At 48.3% G+C, this 17,891-nt stretch overlaps 1 protein-coding gene across 2 annotated transcripts; it reads right to left on the reverse strand.

Annotated features, from left to right (window-relative positions):
- Positions 1–10: 10 nt before the first annotated feature.
- Positions 11–16,195, reverse strand: LOC311530960 (uncharacterized protein). 2 transcript variants are annotated; one of them, XM_084648027.1, is made up of 5 exons: positions 15,135–16,195; positions 12,741–12,838; positions 6,237–6,335; positions 4,608–4,772; positions 11–2,786 (listed from the first exon to the last, which is right to left on the reverse strand). In XM_084648027.1, the coding sequence occupies exons 1-5, from the start codon at positions 15,229–15,231 to the stop codon at positions 2,640–2,642; spliced, it is 606 nt and encodes a 201-aa protein (XP_084504153.1). In that variant the 5' UTR covers positions 15,232–16,195; the 3' UTR covers positions 11–2,639. The 2 variants fall into 2 exon arrangements, with proteins under 2 accessions (XP_084504153.1, XP_084504152.1); XM_084648026.1 differs by having other exon boundaries at positions 12,741–12,862.
- Positions 16,196–17,891: the final 1,696 nt, after the last annotated feature.

Raw genomic sequence — 17,891 nt, forward strand, 5'->3', positions numbered from 1 at the left:
TACTGCAATTTCTGCACAGGAATTATCCAGTTCTAGGTACGGCCATTTTGATTCTCAGCATTCCTTGGAACGGCTCCTGTCCTAACTGCACCTGCTGTACACTGGGAATTCCGGAAAGGGAATTGTGGGGTGTGGGAGGGAGTCAGTCCAAGACTGGGAACCTGAGTTCTAATCCCAGCTTTGGCACCAACTCACTCTGCAGCATTGGGCCTCAACTTCTGCCCCAGTTTCCTCATTGGTAAAATGGGGATGATGATAATCACATCTTCAGACATTTACAAACATGAATTCTCATAACGTGTGACATAGGAAAGCAGCTATTCCCATGAGACATGGGGAAACTGAGGCTCAAGATTGCTGAAGGCTCCAGCATCAGGATCATTACTCAGGAGTTACTGAGTCAGTCTAACGATGATGCCTTTTGGTGTGTGCTAACTATAAGCATTGTTTCTAATAGGCGAGAGCGAATTGTGGTGGGGATCAGAGGCTGTATTGAATCCTTGTTGTCTCTCCCCCTCCTCTTAATGAAAGAATTTGCAGCATATTGATAACATTTATAAACCTGCATGCAAGGAGTTACTGGGTTCCCAACACTACAGTTTATTGGCACAAACAAGTACCAGAAGGAGCTGTCTCCACTGTTTGTAGTTATCATCTGAGGGGAAAGTCTAGGGAGACATAAACAACCAGCTCTGCTCACACGGTGAGCTCTGGTTGTACTGCGTGAAGCCTGCATCTTTGCAAGAAGTTTTGTTGTAAAACTCCCGTCCTCTAGGTAGCAGAGGAAACTCTAGGAGCTCCCTGTCCAAAAGACAACTTCAGAGAATGAGAATAAAATGTTTTTCTGAATTAATCATAAAATAGTTTTAGAATTATGGCCATGTCCAATCCTGCCATGATGAGCATATTCAAAAGGGAAACTGCCACATTGTGGCCAAAAATAAAACCCTACAGTCAACAGAAATATTTTCATGACTTTCTAAAGTTTCATTCTAAAGCAATTTGTCTGGATTTTGAGTCCCTCTCATGTTTGTAATGCTCATGTTACAGCATTGTGCAAGGGCAGGGGAACCAGTGACAAAATAAGGCCAGCTGACTTTGAAAATGTTTGATTTTAATAGTAGAAGGTGTTAAACTTCTGTTCCTATAATTTCTAGCATAGTGGGCCTTTAAAAAAAAAAAATCCTTATCCTTGCCTTCTGCCTCTTTAGTAAACGTCAAATCATTTTTTTAGGGAGTCCTTCATGCTAATTATATTTTGCACTTTCACTTACCTTGGACGTAAACCTAAACTGGTTGGTTTTATTTTTGTCCCTAGTTATTTTCACTTCCTGGTTCTCAGGCACTGGCACTATACTGTTGTGTTTAGGTTCCACATACTGCAGAAGAGAATTTTCCTTTCCCTTCTTGGAACGACCCCCCACAAAAAAAGTGTGTAACTCCCAACTGGGCGAAGAAGTCTGTGAGAGCATCATACTCATCAGCTGAAGGGTGAAAGAGGCATAATCCAAACAACAAAACTTCAGTCTTGTCAGGCTGCAGCACTTGGTCACACAGCAGACATCTTGTGATCTGACTGGCCGTGTTTTATCTACAACATTGTAAACAACATTTTAAAAGTTTGTCCTGAAATACAAAAAAGTAATTGAACATCTGAGTTGCAATTACATCAGCACTAGGGAAATTAGATGATCTGATTTCCAGAATTCAAATAGCCATTTGTTCATGAAGGGGAACTGAGTAATTTAGGTTGTCATCAGCATGGTTCTACCCTGGCACCTTTCAGGGTGAAGTCCCCTGTGGTTACATTAACTCTTTCCCAGCTGCCCGTTGTGGCACACAGCTCATGCTGTTCTGAAATGCGGCTGTTCTCTGCCTTTGTTTACAGCATTTTGGGATTGTACAGCAAGTTGCTCCACGAGTCCTAGCCCTTGGTGAACCTTTATCTTGTCGGAACTGACAAGCCTTCCGCCACGTAGCGTTTTTAAATCCCTGAGGAATGTGGAGCATGGAGCTATGATTTGCTGATAGCAGCTCTAGTACAAATATATTAATTCTGTCACTTGCAGGTCAGGATTCCCGCTGGTACCTGATAAGGTAAATGTTTTAACATAAGAAGTAGATAAGATAAAGCATTTGAGGACGAGAGGCCTAGCTTCTGAGATTTAATTGAGTGTGAGACAGTAGCTGCTGCAGCCTCACAGAGGTGTATGTTACAGTGAAACAGCTCCCTGCCTTTCCTCCAGAGACAGTCCTTGGCTGAGTGGACCATCACCTTTGCTCTGCCCCCTCAAATACAACAGAAATGGCTGAGGATTATTTTGGTCTTTGGTTAAGATAAGGTTACTAGAGTGAAAATGGTGGAGCAGAAATCCCCTCAGGTTTAGTTCACTGTTTCTGGGAGAGAGATGGCTGCTAAATTGATCCTGGCATTCACTCCACCTTCATTCTTGTAGGGGAGTGAGTTGATGGAAATGTCCACTGCTTTGCCTGTGATTTGCACAAGTGGTTCTCAGCTGCTTGTGTGACTGAATGAAGGCATGAAGTTCCACTCTGCCCCGCCGGAAGGGAGAGACATCACAGGCCCTGCTGTCCTTGCCACAGAAGGAAGGAGAGGTGTTCCAGGGTTGATTCTCGTTCTACACAGCTGTGTTCCTTTGAGTTTGGTAGCTGATGGAAGCCTGGAATGTGTCCAGCAATCTGTGTCCATCTGGTAACTCTGACACTGCTCCAGTTCCTGGGAGGGCTGGAGGATGCCTTAGGGCTTGCTCATAGGGAGGTGGCAGCTATTTGAGAGGAAAGAGGAATCCATTATTACACTGCTCAGAAACACAGTGGTGAAGATTACCCCATGTTATAGAACAGGTTTATGTGAGTTCTTTCACACCATTGCCACAGCTCTGAAATTAAATACTCTGGGCCATCCATTAAACTCTTCTTAGAACAGCAGCACTTTTCACGTTGCCAACTAGATAAGTGTGCAGGAGGAGATTATAGGCCAACGGCAGTTTCTAAAGAGTTATGGTGGAAATCCAATGCAGCTATTACAGCCCATCCCACCCACTCTTAGGGCCTGTCTCCTCACCCCCAGCTATGGCGTTTGCTGGTAAGTTCAGGGATCTGTCAGCGTTCCCCTTAAAAACCTTTCCTCAGGAAACCTTCCCTGTGAAACTATTAATTTCCTGTTAAAATAAGATTAGCCACTACATATGCCCCTCCCCCACCTATAAATTTCTGGACATTTAATGCCAACTGTTGCTTATATTTATAAGTATAAGCCAGAGCTGACTACTCAGGTTTTCATACACACCTCACTGTGGTATCTGTGGCCCATATCCTGAAAGGTATTTAGGCCCCTAGCTCCTGCTGAAATCAGGAGGAGTTAGGAGCCTAAATACTTGTGGGGATCTGGGCTTAAGTGTTTAAAACATCTCCACATTACCAGCTGGACAGTGGGGTGGGAGGAGGTATTTTTTCATATTCTCTGTGTATATATAAAGTCTGCTGCAGTTTCCACGGCATGCATCCGATGAAGTGAGCTGTAGCTCACGAAAGCTCATGCTCAAATAAATTGGTTAGTCTCTAAGGTGCCACAAGTACTCCTTTTCTTTTTGCGAATACAGACTAACACGGCTGTTACTCTGAAACCTGTCACTTTTGCACAGAGAATCAGTCTGAGGCAAGGTGCGTGGTACAGAGCTAGGAGCCGGAACTCCCGCTCTACCCCCATCTCCCTCTGAGACAAGGCCCTTACCTTCTCTGTGCCTCAGGTTCTCTGCCTCAGAAGGTGCTAGGAGGTTTAGTAAGTGCATGTAACGCACTCTGCAAGTGTAACCTGCCCTTGGGAGGCAGGGCTAAATGTTGTTCTAGGGTCAACTGCACTGATTCTTTTTTGGAGACAGGCTTAATGGCTCAACCTTTAAAGGAAGGAAGTCAGCAGAGGAATCCCACTGTATTATAAGAGTCTCAGATTTCCAGTCTGCCCCAGTCAACCCTGGGTACGGCAAGACTGAACCGATGCCATTTGGTACAGCAGACTTATCCTGCCTGGGGTGCTGCCCCAGGGCTCACCTCACCTGGATGTGGACACTTCAGACAGAACACCTGCTTTTCACTAGTCTACTGAGCGGGAGGCTTAAGGGTTGGAAGGTGAGCACCAGGCAAAGCCTCACAATCCAATAACTTATGAACAAGCCCAGGCAGGGGAAAAAGACATTCAACAGTAGCAGCAGCGAGGAGGGCTGCCAGCATAAGGAGAGGGGGAAAGGAGGACTTGGAATCCTGTTAGATCCTGAAGTCACATTCCCATCTTCAAACAGATGGTTCAGACCAGCAGCCCTGTCCCCTTTCCTAGTGCTCTGCAGATGCACTGGGGAGGGATCAATCATTAACCTGTAGAAATGTAACCACAGGGAATTTCCTGGAACCCAGGTGTGCCTTTCCCAGAGAGAAATGCTATCAGAGAAAGGCAACCTCAGAGACAGAGAACAGAGGCCTCTGCTACTGCACGGCAGAATGCTGGGGGAAGGCCTACAGGATGGCACCACTGCTGTGCTTCTAGACAGTTGGAGGCAGGATTTTGGCAGCTGAAACAGCCTTCCACTCACCTCCTGGGAGGGGTCCACCCACAGTCCAAACCTCTCGGCAATCAGCTGATGGATCTCCCGCTGCCGATCCTTCTTCCGCACGCTCTCGTAGCTTGGCAAGCGCAGCTGCTCCCATGGAGGGAGCTGATAGCTGCTGGGGGGCCCAATGCAGAATAGTTCATCTCCCTAGAAATACCCAATGCCACCCAGCATGGAAACAGGTCATATGACTGTCCGAGTCCATCAGCGCCCCTAGTCTTCTGGGAACTCCATGGCCCAGCATGCCTCAGCCCAGGAATTCTGTTCAGGATGCCAACGCTTAAAGTACCCCCCCAGAGACTGTCTGTGGAGCCCTGTGTCTAAACACACCTACACCAGCACCCCATGATGATGGTGCCCCAGAGTTCTCACTGCAACCCCAGGCCTGCAGCACCCACACCAAGGAGATTCAGTCCGGAGCTTCATGCCCAAATCATTTTTGTAATAGGACCATTCTCTCTGGCATCCTGCACCCATGTCTAAGGGGATTTTATCCAGATCCTACACCCAGGAATTGCCCCACACCCAAATACCCTCCCCTGCACCCCAAGATTCCCCCAGCCTCCATACCCAAAGCATCTTCCACTATATGACATGATCTCTTTGCTGCCCGGTTGTAATAACTGGGCCTAGGAATTTACCCTAATTGTAAATTCAAGTGTAAGAAGTTAGTAAAGTACATAAAATACCACAATAACCCATGAGAGTTGCTGGGAAAAGGTGCAAAAGGGAAACAGGCTGAACTGGTACAAACAAAAAGGCCTACAAGGACCGTGTTAAGATCATGCCTGGCACACAAGAAGGGTGTGGGACTGGAAATCAATGAGCCAAAATTGGTGTGTTGGAAATTAGGCCTAATTGCTGAATAATGAGAGGATAGACTATTCTGCCCATCACTCCCTTTTGGGGTCCTTAAAAGACAAAGACTTTGGGAGGGAAATCAGAAGCTGTCTGCTGACGACTGTTGGCTGAAGATGGGTGGACAGGAAGTGAGCTTTACCATCACGCTGCAACCTCCACCTTCTCCTGGGACTCCAAGATCCACCATTACACCATTGGGCCTGCCTTGTCCTCACCCTGAAAACTGTCCTGATGTGAGAGGGACCCAGATGACTGCCTTTTCTAGCTTTGTTAGGTTTTCCCTCCCCCCTCTGGTGTGTGTTTATCTTGTTGTGTCTTTCAGGAAAATCGGATCAGACTTTAACAGCTCCAGTTATGATCATCATTCATACCACCTCAAAGGCTATCATAAATAGGAGGGGGTCCTTCCAAAATCTGTCTGTGGCTAACGGGAAAGGGAACAAGGGGTGGTGTTAAAATGGAAGCCTCGCTTAGTTCTTTACATTGCAAATGTCACCGTTTTTCCTTTTCTGTATCTTTAATAAAGGGTTAAAAAGATTTGTAATGGTGTGTTTGCCGTGGTACTAAGCAGACGGAGCTCTTTGTATATCACACCCAGAACGCTGTTTAAAACTTTAATGTTGGGGCAGCAACAGGGTCACGTTAAGACTGTTGATTCTCTGGGCCCATTTATTCCATCAAAATTAATACAACAGCCCTCTCCCCAAAGCACTCTTACCCACCCCATCAGGGAAAACACCGTACCCTCACCTGCACCCCAGGATTCTCGGCAGAGCTCTCCAATTGCTGTGCTCCTGATTGGGGTCCCACCAGCCGCTGGTTACTGCTGAAGTATGGAGGAGGACAATCCTATATGGCATGAGGGGACGGGAAAGGAAGAGAAATGAATACAAGGTGAAAGCCCATCTCTGGCATTCGGTGAGTGTGCCGGGGGTTAGGGAGGTGCGCAGTGTGCTGACAACAGGCAATAACACTTCCACCTCTACTATAGTACTGAGACCTTATGGCCTGTGGCTTAAGAGGGCATTCCACGCTCCCAGCAAGAAACAGTGCAGCTCTGTAAACAGTCCTGAGATTTCCCCCCCTGGGTCTCCCATTCTGTTTGGCTTTCCTGCCCAGTTACTCTCTACCCTATCCCTAGCTCAGTGCTTGCTATTGCTCCCTGTGTCCACCATTCACAAGTGTGTTCCCTTTGGCAGCATTCACACATCTGGTCAGGCCAGCAGAATTAGGGCTGGTAACCAGTTGTCCATAAGAAAGGACAAGCCTGATTCCTATTTCTTTTAAGCCTGATGTCTACACCATTAAGTCATCATCTCCTGGGTGGAAATATCTGGCCTCCATGGAAGACTCTGGTTCACACTTCAGCAAGGTGGACTCCACCCATTGTCCTTACAAAGGGAAAGGTTGAGTTTCCTGTGTGGGCCTTTAAGATATGACTTGAAAAGCCTGGGGTCTGTTCTCTATGAATGTTAAAGACCTCAAGGCACTTAACAAAAAATAGCAGTTTGCCCTAGAACCCTTGGCCAAAATTTCCCTGCCCGTCATGGCTGCACAATATAATGTGTGCTGCTACCCTAGGCTATAACGTAACCTACTAAAATGAAGTGAAAGGTGTTAATCTGTAGTCTTGTCTACATGGGGAAGGAGGGGATAGGGGATGATGGGGTGGAAAATGAAAAGCTTTTTGCAGTGTGTCTGATAAAGTGCTGTATGTAAGCTGTACCAGTAGCGTGCATACGGAATGCCTGTTGGGTTTTTCAGTTTGCATCGCATGTACCCACAGCAGCAGCTTGTGCACTGAGGGTGTTGCATTCAAGAAGCAATGGGCTTAAATTGCAGCAAGGGAGGTTTAGGTTGGACATTAGGAAAAGCTTCCTAAACCATCAGGGTGGTGAAGCACTGGAACAAATTGCGTAGGGAGGTTGTGGGATCTCTTTCATTGGAGGAACTTAAGAACAGGTTATTCAAACACCTGTCAGGAATGGTCTAGTTATTACTCAGTCCTGCCTTGAATGCAGGGAACTAGATTAGATGACTTCTCGAGGTCCCTTCCAGTCTAACACTTCTATGATTCTTGCAGGGTATAATGTGGTCTTCTGCATCACTGCACAGCAGGGTGCATCCTGGGATTGTTTTCGCTGTGAACTGTGGGAAGTCAGGTGGCTTCAAACTTTTGAAAATTCCCATGTCTTCACCGCCCCGTTTCCTTTGCGGGTGGGCTAGCACCATTTTCAGATTCCTGTTGGCCAGCATGGACGCAGCAATGCTCCCGTTGTGATGACAGCCCCAAGTACATAGAAGCTGCTTGGGCTGTATTTCAGAACTCACAGCCGGACACATTTGGCTGTGGAGACTGCTCACCGCCGAGCGCCCGATGTGGCGGCAGCAGCAGGAGGAGATTCAGCGGCGGCGGGCCAAAGGTGAGGAAGAAGAGGAGGACACTGAGCAATTGGTACCAGAGGAGCAGTTCCTGGATCCGCCCTACACTGGGCAGTGCCGTTTCTGGGCTTGGATCAGAGGAAGGCGGTCACTCTGCAGACCTGGGATGACCAGCGAGAGAATTTCAGGAGGGGAAGGGCTCCCTTTTTTTGAGATAGGTGCTGAAATACATGGAGCTACAGCGTACCAACATGCAGAGCCCCATACCCCGGATTTTCATTATTTGACTTTGCTGTAGGCGGGGGTGGTGAAGAGGCTATGGCTGAGGAATGCTGCCAGCCACCATTTTGAGATGAGGAACAGGTGTTTCGAGGGGAGGGGAGCAAGAATTTCCCAGGCAGGACAGCGGAGGGAAGGGGAAAGGAAAACAGGCGGATGGGTATGTGCCCTCCACAGTGTGGACCTGGGAATGGCAGATGGTCAGGGCTTTAGCATGTAACAGAGGCCAAGTGCTTGCATGGAGCAGCCGCCATCTTGGGACTATAGAGGGGGGCTGGGGTGGGGGGAGCGGAGAGCAAGAGCAGAAAGGAGAAGTGGGGCAGGGGCTGGAGACTCGGAATGCTTCCTAGCTTACATCTGCTGCAGCCACGGGGCCCCAGGAACAGAAGCGAGCTCAGTTAACACAGTACCACCACCACATCGGACAGGCCGCTATTCACACCCCAAAGTTCCCTCCACTCCAGAGGCTCTTCCCTCTTTGGTCCTGGCCTGAGTTGCTGGCTAGGACTGAGCCGGAGTCCTGCCCTGCAGCAATGGGAGTGGCTTTCAGTCACAGTCCGAGTCCCAACCAGATCCTGGCTCTCAGGTGTCATCCGGCTCGTTCTCCAATGAGCCCTGCTGCTTGGCCTCGGGGGCAGGGGAGGGCAACTTTTAAACAAGGGAAGGGTCATCCTGGGAACTTGACACCAGGGCAGGGGAGGGCACACAGGTAAACAGGTCAGGAATGGTCAACCGCACAGGGATAGCTTGAAGAACGCCAACAGCGAGGCGCAGCTGTTGTGTGCATACGACCCACAGACTGAACTAATTCCATTTGCAGCAAATGTCGTCCATTTGCAGCAAATGTCGTCCATTTGCAGCAAATGTCGTCCATTTGCAGCAAATGTCGTCCATTTGCAGCAAATGTCGTCCATTTGCAGCAAATGTCGTCCATTTGCAGCAAATGTCGTCCATTTGCAGCAAATGTCGTCCATTTGCAGCAAATGTCGTCCATTTGCAGCAAATGTCGTCCATTTGCAGCAAATGTCGTCCATTTGCAGCAAATGTCGTCCATTTGCAAGAGGACTCCAGAGTTTGTGTAAGCGTGGAGTTAATGCGCTGTGGGGCATTGCAGTATGCATATGCTAGTGTTTTAGAAGCGGATTAACTCAACTTGAACCGGTACAAGCCCTGTGTTTAGTACGGTAGTGTTTAATGGAGTTTTCAATCAAGTTAAGCTAGTTTGACTGAGCTAGCTGGGGTGGGGAGAGGAGGGGAAGCACCTTTCCCCTAGCATAAATAAAACCAGTACGAGAGGTAAGTCATTTGCTTGTCCACACAGGAAAAGTTATTTCAAGATAAGATACAGTGTGAATTTAAAGTGCAGTTGTTACTCTGGATAGTTCCAGGTGTAGACACACTCCAGAACAAGAGTTCCTTTTCCTTAATCCACTTTGGAAATGGATTAAACACACATGAATGAGGCACTCTTATCCTGGCATAAGTGTCCACATGTGGTGCTATTCCACAATAGCAACTGCACTTTAAATTCACACCCTACCTTACTCTGATATAACTTTCAAGTGTAGACAAACTCTTACTCTGGACTAAGAACACTGGCATAGGACGCCATTCTGCAATAGCTACTCTGGTCAATTTCCCCAATAAGACGTTGGTGGCAAGGCCAGAATTAGAGCTCCGGGCAGTTAACTGTTCCCAGATATGTGCTCCAACTATACCCATCTCTTCCAGCAAAGAATAACTTCTCCACGCAATCTCCAGGTGAAGCGAGGAGGCAGAGACTGTAATTGCCCTCACTGGAATTTGGCCAAGGCCAATCACTCACACGCTTGTGAAAAGTGTCATGTGATCTTTACCAATTACAAGTGGTCAGGGTTTTATGTTTCATCCACTCTTTGTTTCTCTTCCTGTTGGAATCAGCGTATTTACAGCTCTCTCTCCAACAAAGTGGCTCTGCAGAAAGGGCATTGTGGGGATCCCATTGTCTCTTAATGACTTCAGAGAAAATCTGATCGTTTACTAGTCAACATGTTTTTTTCCTCTTAATTGCCAGCCCTGCAAGATCAGCCCTGGCTCTGTAAAGGTGAACTGCAAAGCAAACCAAAGGTTTACTTTTGCTCTTTATTGCTCATAAAGACTCTCTCACCTGGTCGACATACTTTTTGTACACTTTAACTATGTTGGTACAGGGTACAATTTTTTAAAAACTGAAATAGTTGAACTGGTACAACCCCTAGTTGATTGAACTTATAAAGGTGCATTACACCCATATAGCTTATTCCCCTTTCCCATACGGCAGCAAGCTATACTGATATGAAAGTACCTTTCACCAACATAACTGTGTCCACAGTAGGGGAAGGGGGATGGACGGTATTGCTTTAACCAGAGTGGTAGACTTAAAATGGTACCACTTGTGTGTGTGGACAAGGCCACAGACATTTCCCTGCTTGTTTGTTTACATGCAAATATCAGCTCCTCACTTCTGCTGTCTCTGCAGAGGACCCTGACAAAACACATGGAGAGCTGAAGAGATACAAGCCTGGTCTTCACTTCAAACAAACAAACGGAGGGGGTGTCATTAACCGGATGTAGAATTCTAGTGCACAGAAGGCAGCCTGCAGTTTTCACATGAGTTTGGAGATCAAGATAAACCCTAGTCACCAACTTGACCTGATAACTGAAGTGCAGCCTTCTCTTCGAAAAGCTTTTACCCTGAGATAAGGACACACCTTTCTTGTAGCGAAGACAAGGCCATATACAGACTAAAGGAATCCACATCCCCTCTTAGTAGGTGGGTAAGGAGAGGTGCAGCCTGATATTTGGGGGTCCTCCAAAGATCCTCTGAAGTCCTGTACTAAAAGATGTGACATTTCAAATGTAAACCACAAACAGCCCCTCCCTACGCAAGAGTGCCTTTTGCGGTTCACATCGGGCTCTTTCTGGATTGCATATCACCACTCTGCAGTGACAACAGAAGAGGGAAGTAGAATTTAGTTCTCTAGATTATGCACAAGCCAGAATAGTATGCAGCTCACTCTCCCAAAGCCAAACTAACAGGTCACCTGATCCCTATCCCCAAAAACACAGGGCTGCTCCTGCAATACACTGGTTTGACAATTCCCAAACAGAGGGTTTCCCACCACTTCCCTTGGGAAACTATTACCCAGCCTAATCCACCTCAATGGTCAGAAACCCAAGCAGGGCTCTGAATCGCCAGAAAGAGCAGATCTGTGGCGTGAGATGGTGCCATGATCACTTTTCTCACCACAACTGTACTGGCATCTGCTTGACATGCATGAGGGCAGCTGCTCACTACTTGTGGGGAGGAACCCATTCTGCTGGGGTCTCCTGGGGGCTCTCCCCTGCAGGGGAACATGGAGACTCCACAAAGAGCAGGTGCGTGTGCTGAAGCCTGCTGAATATTCACATCTCACTGGCAACAGGAGGCCAACCTCCACGAGCAGGAGCGCACCTCCTCGGAACAACAGAGAGGAAAGGGGTGAAGTGATCCAGCTGGGGTCTCCTGGCCCCCTCTTGCTGTGCAGGGAAAGTCAGCAAAGCAGCCATTGTTTCCAGCACGATCTGCTAGTGGGAGTTCAGCCTGTGATGGCACTTACTTCAGTCGGACTCTGGCATTTGCCTTTCATTGTCTGAAGAAGTTTCTCTCTCTCTCTCTCTCTCTCTCTCAGTCTAGTGCCCCTCCTCCCCTGAGCGGATATCCCTTTGGAGCTAGGACTGGGGAAAATTCAAATTACTTCTTGGCACGTGGTACCCATGTGCATATCTGCATCCTACCTTGCATGTATCGGCCTCATACCCTTCCAAACTGCCCCTCCTCTGGAGCTCCAAGCCCTGCTGGCATTGGAGGTCAAGACCTAAAGCTGTCCCCTGAAGCTGGGTATACATTAGACATGAGCAATGGGGTTCCGGCTCTGGCTGGCTCCCTCAGCACAAGCTGTGCAGTGCATAAAGCAAGTTGTTGACATACCAGTGGCAGAGAGTGGCCCTGTCTTCTATTTCCACTGTGCTTCACAGTAGGGTGTCCTGCTGTGGCCCTTTCCCTGTGAAGAGGAGAGCAGCAAAGCCTGGCTCTGAACATGAATGCATGAAAGACAGAGGAGAGGGAACTCTCTGTTACTCTGTGAAAATCAACCACTGCAGAGGTCAATCACTCAGAGTGTTCTCGGATACTCATCTCCTACCTCCATGGTGTGCCCCCGATTGGCTGCTTTTGATCACTAACTCTACAGTCAGGCAGGTTTGGGCGCAAGGGCCTCTAGCTGGACTTTGTTTGGAGAGAGAATGAGTGATTAGCAGAGAGGATGGGAGTCCTCCGTGATCATTCAGCAAGAGAAGACTATGAACTGGGCCAAGCCACCGTCCGGCATCGCACTGCAAAAAACGAGGCCCTTCCACACTGGCTGGTAGACCAAGCCGTACCAGGGTACTCTAACCAGGCTACTGCATGGTTTCCAAATCGCAGCTCATCTCCAAACCAGCACATCACGGAGATGCCAGGGATTTGCTCAGATTCAAGCAAGGGTCAGGGCAGTGTGTTAGCTGGACAGCCAGACAGGTGGGCAGGATACTTACATAGTGGCTGGGACTCTGAAAGAAACGGCAGGAGCAGAGGAACTGGCAGCACAGGGGGTCCCGGTGGTACAAGAGCAGGAGCAGCACCAATATCGCCACTATGAACACAGATGAAGAAACAGCTGCCAAGAGAAGAGAGAACAAGCAAGCTCACCACCCGGCCTGGAACGCCCAGCAGCTCACAACCAACCTGGATGCTCCTTAAACCTCCCCCTTTCTTTCTCTATCTGGCACTCCAGGAAAGGAGCCAGGTGGCCGACACATAACTATCTGCCAGCCCGTTTCCCAAGAGCAGCTGCCTCTCTCCTTTCCAAGGACATTTAAAGCCCCATGGGGGAGTGGTATCTCTGTCTGCAAGCATCCCTTCTGTGCCGCTGTGGGGGGTCCTGTACTGAAACTGACTCCGTGCCCACTTACCCTTCATTTGGGCAGAATGGAACCAGCCCTAATACGGATCAGAACAAGCAAGTAAACCATTGCCTTTCAGCTGAGGATCTCACACCCCTTCAGCTCCTGATGTAAAGCACGGTATAACAGCTAGGTATTATTAATTAATTAATTATTATTAATTCTCATTCATTCTCCCAGCTCATAACAGGCTGTTTGCATGCGAGGGAACAGGATGAGCAAGTTACTCAAAGTCAAGAAGTGCATCAGCAGAAGATTGCCAGGAGTAGAAGCCTGGAGCGTGGCCCCACAGTCCCCTGCTCTATCAGACCACATTCCTGCTCTAGCTTTCACACAAGGGCTCTCTCTCTCTCCCTTACTTCCATGCCTGCAACCTGGAGAGGGCTGGAAGGTGAGATCTTGTGTTAGTTACACAGGAGCAGAGGGCTTGAGGTCACAAGACAGCAGGAGAGGCTGATGAGCACAGCACATTAGTAGAGAGCTCAGGGTTCTGCATCTCCCTGGCTAGATCACTGACACATAAAGCACAGGACAAGAAGGAGCATTTCCCACAGTCCTCAAGAGAGATAAACCGCTAGACCAGGACTCCTGAGTTCTATTCCCAGCTCTGACACTGACAGGCTGCATGGCCTCAAGTGAGTCACTTAGTCCCTTCCTCCATCGCCGCCTCAAATTTCTTCTGTGGATGCAGAGGGTAATATTTCCCTACCCCACAAGGATGGAGCTGTAGCTCACGAAAGCTCATGCTCAAATAAATTGGTTAGTCTCTAAGGTGCCACAAGTCTTCCTTTTCCTTTTACCGTAATACAGTTGCGTTTGTAAAGCCCTTGTGAGATCATCTGGCGAAAGGTGCCCTAGAAGGGCTTAGTATTGCTATTAAGCAGCTTTAGGTGTTTGCCAATATAGTAGCAAAAAATATGGGATTCAGGACTCGGGTTTTGGCAGGCACGTTAAAAAGGGATTTATTTCCACATACGATGTTTAGAAAGTGTAGCGTCTCATCCAGTCTATCTCTGGGATCTGCAACAGATTTTATTTGTGAAACATTTCAGGTGAGACCCCCTGACTCAGAGATCACACTCCCACGTGGACAAAAGGATCCAATCTTCCTCCCGGATGGAGTCTTTATGGAACATGCCAGCTGGCAAGAGGGAATTATTTCCCACTCCACCATATGGAGTCAATACAGGTTGACAGAACGGGCTGCCTGCCTTTTCTTTATGGGCTGGAATAGTGTGTCTGCTTTTTAATGGGTCACCTGGAAACCAGGCACTTCAATGCTACTTGTTCTGAACAATATGTGATGGCCACATGATAAAACCCAGGTAAGCAGATGGTCATTTCAAGGCAGACCAATTAATGCAAGCACAGCTGCCCCAAGCTGGCATAGGGAAAGGCAAAGTTCTCTCCCCCTAACTGGGGCCTCTCAAAAAGTGTATCAGAGAAAGGGGGAAAAACCCGGAATGTTCCCAAAAGAAGAGCACCTGGTGGAGCTCGCCCCTCACACACACTCTCCGTGCACATCACTGGTTTTTCAGAGGTGCTGTGCACTTGTAGTTCTGATTAAATCAACAGGAGTGAGGGGTGCTTGGTCCCTCTGAAAATCCAGCTATGTAGGGGGAGGGGAAGGTGCTCTCCCTCTCTCCTCCCCCCCTCCCCCAAAGTACCTTTCACAGCAACTCAAGAAAGTAGCATTTTCCAACCCTGATTGCACAGACATGGCACAACAAGGTAAATGCAGCACTTGGGGAGAAATGAGTCTCCCTGCTCCCGCAGATCCCAGTGCTGAAAAGATGATAATGGAGCCTGGAAAGCCCAGGAAGAAGGGAACAAAAGGGATTTTTCCTTGGGGGAGGGGGGCACGTTTGAGAGTTTTGTTGTTCTCCGCAAGGGGCTGCAGTAAGAACTGCTCCTCACTTCCCACCCCAGCGAAGGGAACACAAAGAGACAGACGAAGGGAACACAAAGAGACAGACGGGTACTCACTTGCAGCTATGATGATGGCCACTACATTGGCCTCCATGGAAGTGCTGGCAGTGGGAGGTGGTGTTAGCACATCGCTGGGCTGGGTCATCTCTGGCATTGTCCGACGTGATCTCTCCTTCTGCTTCCTGGCTCCTCACACAAACCAGACGTGGTTACACGTAGAAACCCCAACCAGGCTTTGGAACGAGCCCCCTCTGGCCTTGGCTGAGCCCCCTCTGGCCTTGGCTCAGCCACCTCCTAATTAGCCTCACTCACTCCTCGGCTGAATCCAGTCTCTCAAAGCAAGTTGACCTGGCCTTATTTTCTCCACAACAAATCAACCCTGTCAACTGTTGTTGTCTTTTGCCATTCAGTCCATTTTGTTCTCATCTGCTAATGTGACCCGGTTCTCGAGCCATGTTTTCCCCTTCCTCTAATAAGCAGACCCGGGTCTGTGGTGGATCCTAATTACACAGCTCCTTGATAAGGTGGCTGGGTTCTGCTCTCTCCTTTCCTTGACCCCTGAAACTTGGTTTGGCTGAGTTCTGGTGCCTTCTTCCCTTGGTAGCGTGACCAGTTCCTGGCGGATTCCAGTTGCTTTTTCCTTTCTGTATTTTGACCTGTTTCTAATGGCTTCTGGAGTCTCCTCCTCTTGGCCCTCTGCTTCTGATCTCTCCTTCGCTTGATGCACTGGCCTGGCTCTGCTGGGTTCTGGTCTCCCCTTTTCCTGGAGAAAGTTATTTGCTGTCAGCAGTGTTTGAATTGGGCCTCACCTTCTTTCTCCAAATAATGTTATATGGCCCGGTTCGGCTCGGAACCGGTAGTCCGTCCTTGGGGAAGCCCTTCAAAGGTTCAATAACTTCTGGGCCGGGCCGATTTGTTCTGGCACCTCATCTTGTACAGAGCAGCGCATCTCTCTCCCACATGACCGAACTTCAGGCGCTGGATCAGTCTCGAGATAGTCAGACTCACCGACAGCTGATACTTCACGGACTGTACCAGACCGAACCGAACCAGCCTCCTGGGCTCCGGGCCAGGCTCGACCAGGTACCGCCAGGCTCACGCGTAGATCTTTGCACCTTCCACCTCTTGCCCCACTCCAGCTCTCTCCTCATTGGCTGCTGAATCATCCCGCTGGGCTTTGATTGGTTCAAAGTGAAAATTGCTACATTCTCCCAATGGAACCTTGTGTCGGCGGCTGCCATGGAGACGCAGCACGTGGGGAGGAAGAGACGCTGTTCCACGCCTCCAGCTCCCCCTTATCAATGGATTTTATTGTGCATCTTGGTGCAGCGATCAGCCTGTAGGTTTACAGCTGCACTGATCTCCCCTTAGGTGTAATGCAGCCTGAGCTAGCAGTACCTCTTCAGTCCATGCAGAGTTCAAGAGGAAGATTCTGCTGCAGCTATACTGGAAACATCTAAACATATTATCCTCCTGACCTCAAAAACTTTGGATCCCCTTTCTATAATGGCCTTCCCCAGTGCAAGCTCTGTTTAAATAAAGGAGGGGAAAATACAAAAGCATGACATACTAAGTGTCTCACTGAAACCCATGACAAAATCCCCCTACATCGAGAGATGCTTTAAAAATACCCGTCTCTGTCTCCAGCTGAATGAGACCCGTCAGGTGAGCCCTTAACTTACATCCGTATTGGAAAGGAAAGGAGGACGTGTCCCCAGGACTCTTAAGAGCTGCTTTTCGATATGTTAATCCACTCCCCAAGTCCCCAGAAATCCTCATTGCCCTTGGAACGGAGGCTGCTCCTTTGTGTAAAGAGTTGTCACTTTGGATGGGCTATCACCAGCAGGAGAGTGAATTTGTGTAGGGGGGTGGAGGGTGAGAAAACCTGGATTTGTGCTGGAAATGGCCCACCTGATGATCACTTTAGATAAGCTATTACCAGCAGGACAGTGGGGTGGGAGGAGGTATTGGTTCATATTCTCTGTGTATATATAAAGTCTGCTGCAGTTTCCACGATATGCATCTGATGAAGTGAGCTGTAGCTCACGAAAGCTTATGCTCTAATAAATTGGTTAGTCTCTAAGGTGCCACAAGTACTCCTTTTCTTTTTGCGAATACAGACTAACACGGCTGTTACTCTGAAACCTGCTCCTTTAAAGAGATTTAGGGCTTGCAATGGATGCACAGAGCTCCCTCTGCTGGAGCTACACCCTATGGGTAACAGAACAGACACAGAAATAGTCACTGGTTAATGTTGAAACACAAGTGCTGTACAAATCATAGAATATCAGGGTTGAAAGGGACCTCAGGTCGTCATCTAGTCCAACCCCCTGCTCAAAGCAGGACCAATCCCCAGTTTTTGCCCCAGATCCCTAAATGGCCCCCTCAAGGATTGAACTCACAACCCTGGGTTTAGCAGGCCAATGCTCAAACCACTGAGCAGATGTTAAAGTAACCGATCAGACCACGGTGCACAGGTCATTGTTTCTGCAAATGGTCTTACACGCAGGATAAGGCTGCATATTATCATCAACCTCAAACATTTAAAAATCGTGAGTCAAGCCCCACAAATCATGAGGTGAAGTGAGCTGTAGCTCACGAAAGCTTATGCTCAAATAAATTTGTTAGTCTCTAAGGTGCCACAAGTCCTCCTTTTCTTTTTGTGAAATCATGAGGGTTGTTTTTTGTGTGTTTGTTTTTTAAATAGTGTGGCTTCTGCTTCAAGCCTTTAGGGTTCATGTTCTCCAGCTTTTCTCCACAAACCCACGGGCTAGAAAACTTAAGCTCTCTTTTTTAGAAGAAAGAGGTTCAGGA

The sequence above is a fragment of the Lepidochelys olivacea genome, assembly GCF_965140295.1.
Source record: "Lepidochelys olivacea isolate rLepOli2 genome assembly, chromosome: 14".
Classification (NCBI taxonomy): domain Eukaryota; kingdom Metazoa; phylum Chordata; order Testudines; family Cheloniidae; genus Lepidochelys; species Lepidochelys olivacea.

What these genes read in the sequence shown, in the direction of transcription:
- LOC311530960 (XM_084648026.1), bottom strand. Translation starts at nt 15,231, where the DNA reads ATGCCAGAGATGACCCAGCCCAGCGATGTGCTAACACCACCTCCCACT. An exon ending in GGCCATCATCATAGCTGCAA is followed by an intron (nt 12,863 to 15,134) that starts GTGAGTACCCGT and finishes TTCTCTTGGCAG; the next exon opens with CTGTTTCTTCATCTGTGTTC. An exon ending in TTCAGAGTCCCAGCCACTAT is followed by an intron (nt 6,336 to 12,740) that starts GTAAGTATCCTG and finishes CATGCCATATAG; the next exon opens with GATTGTCCTCCTCCATACTT.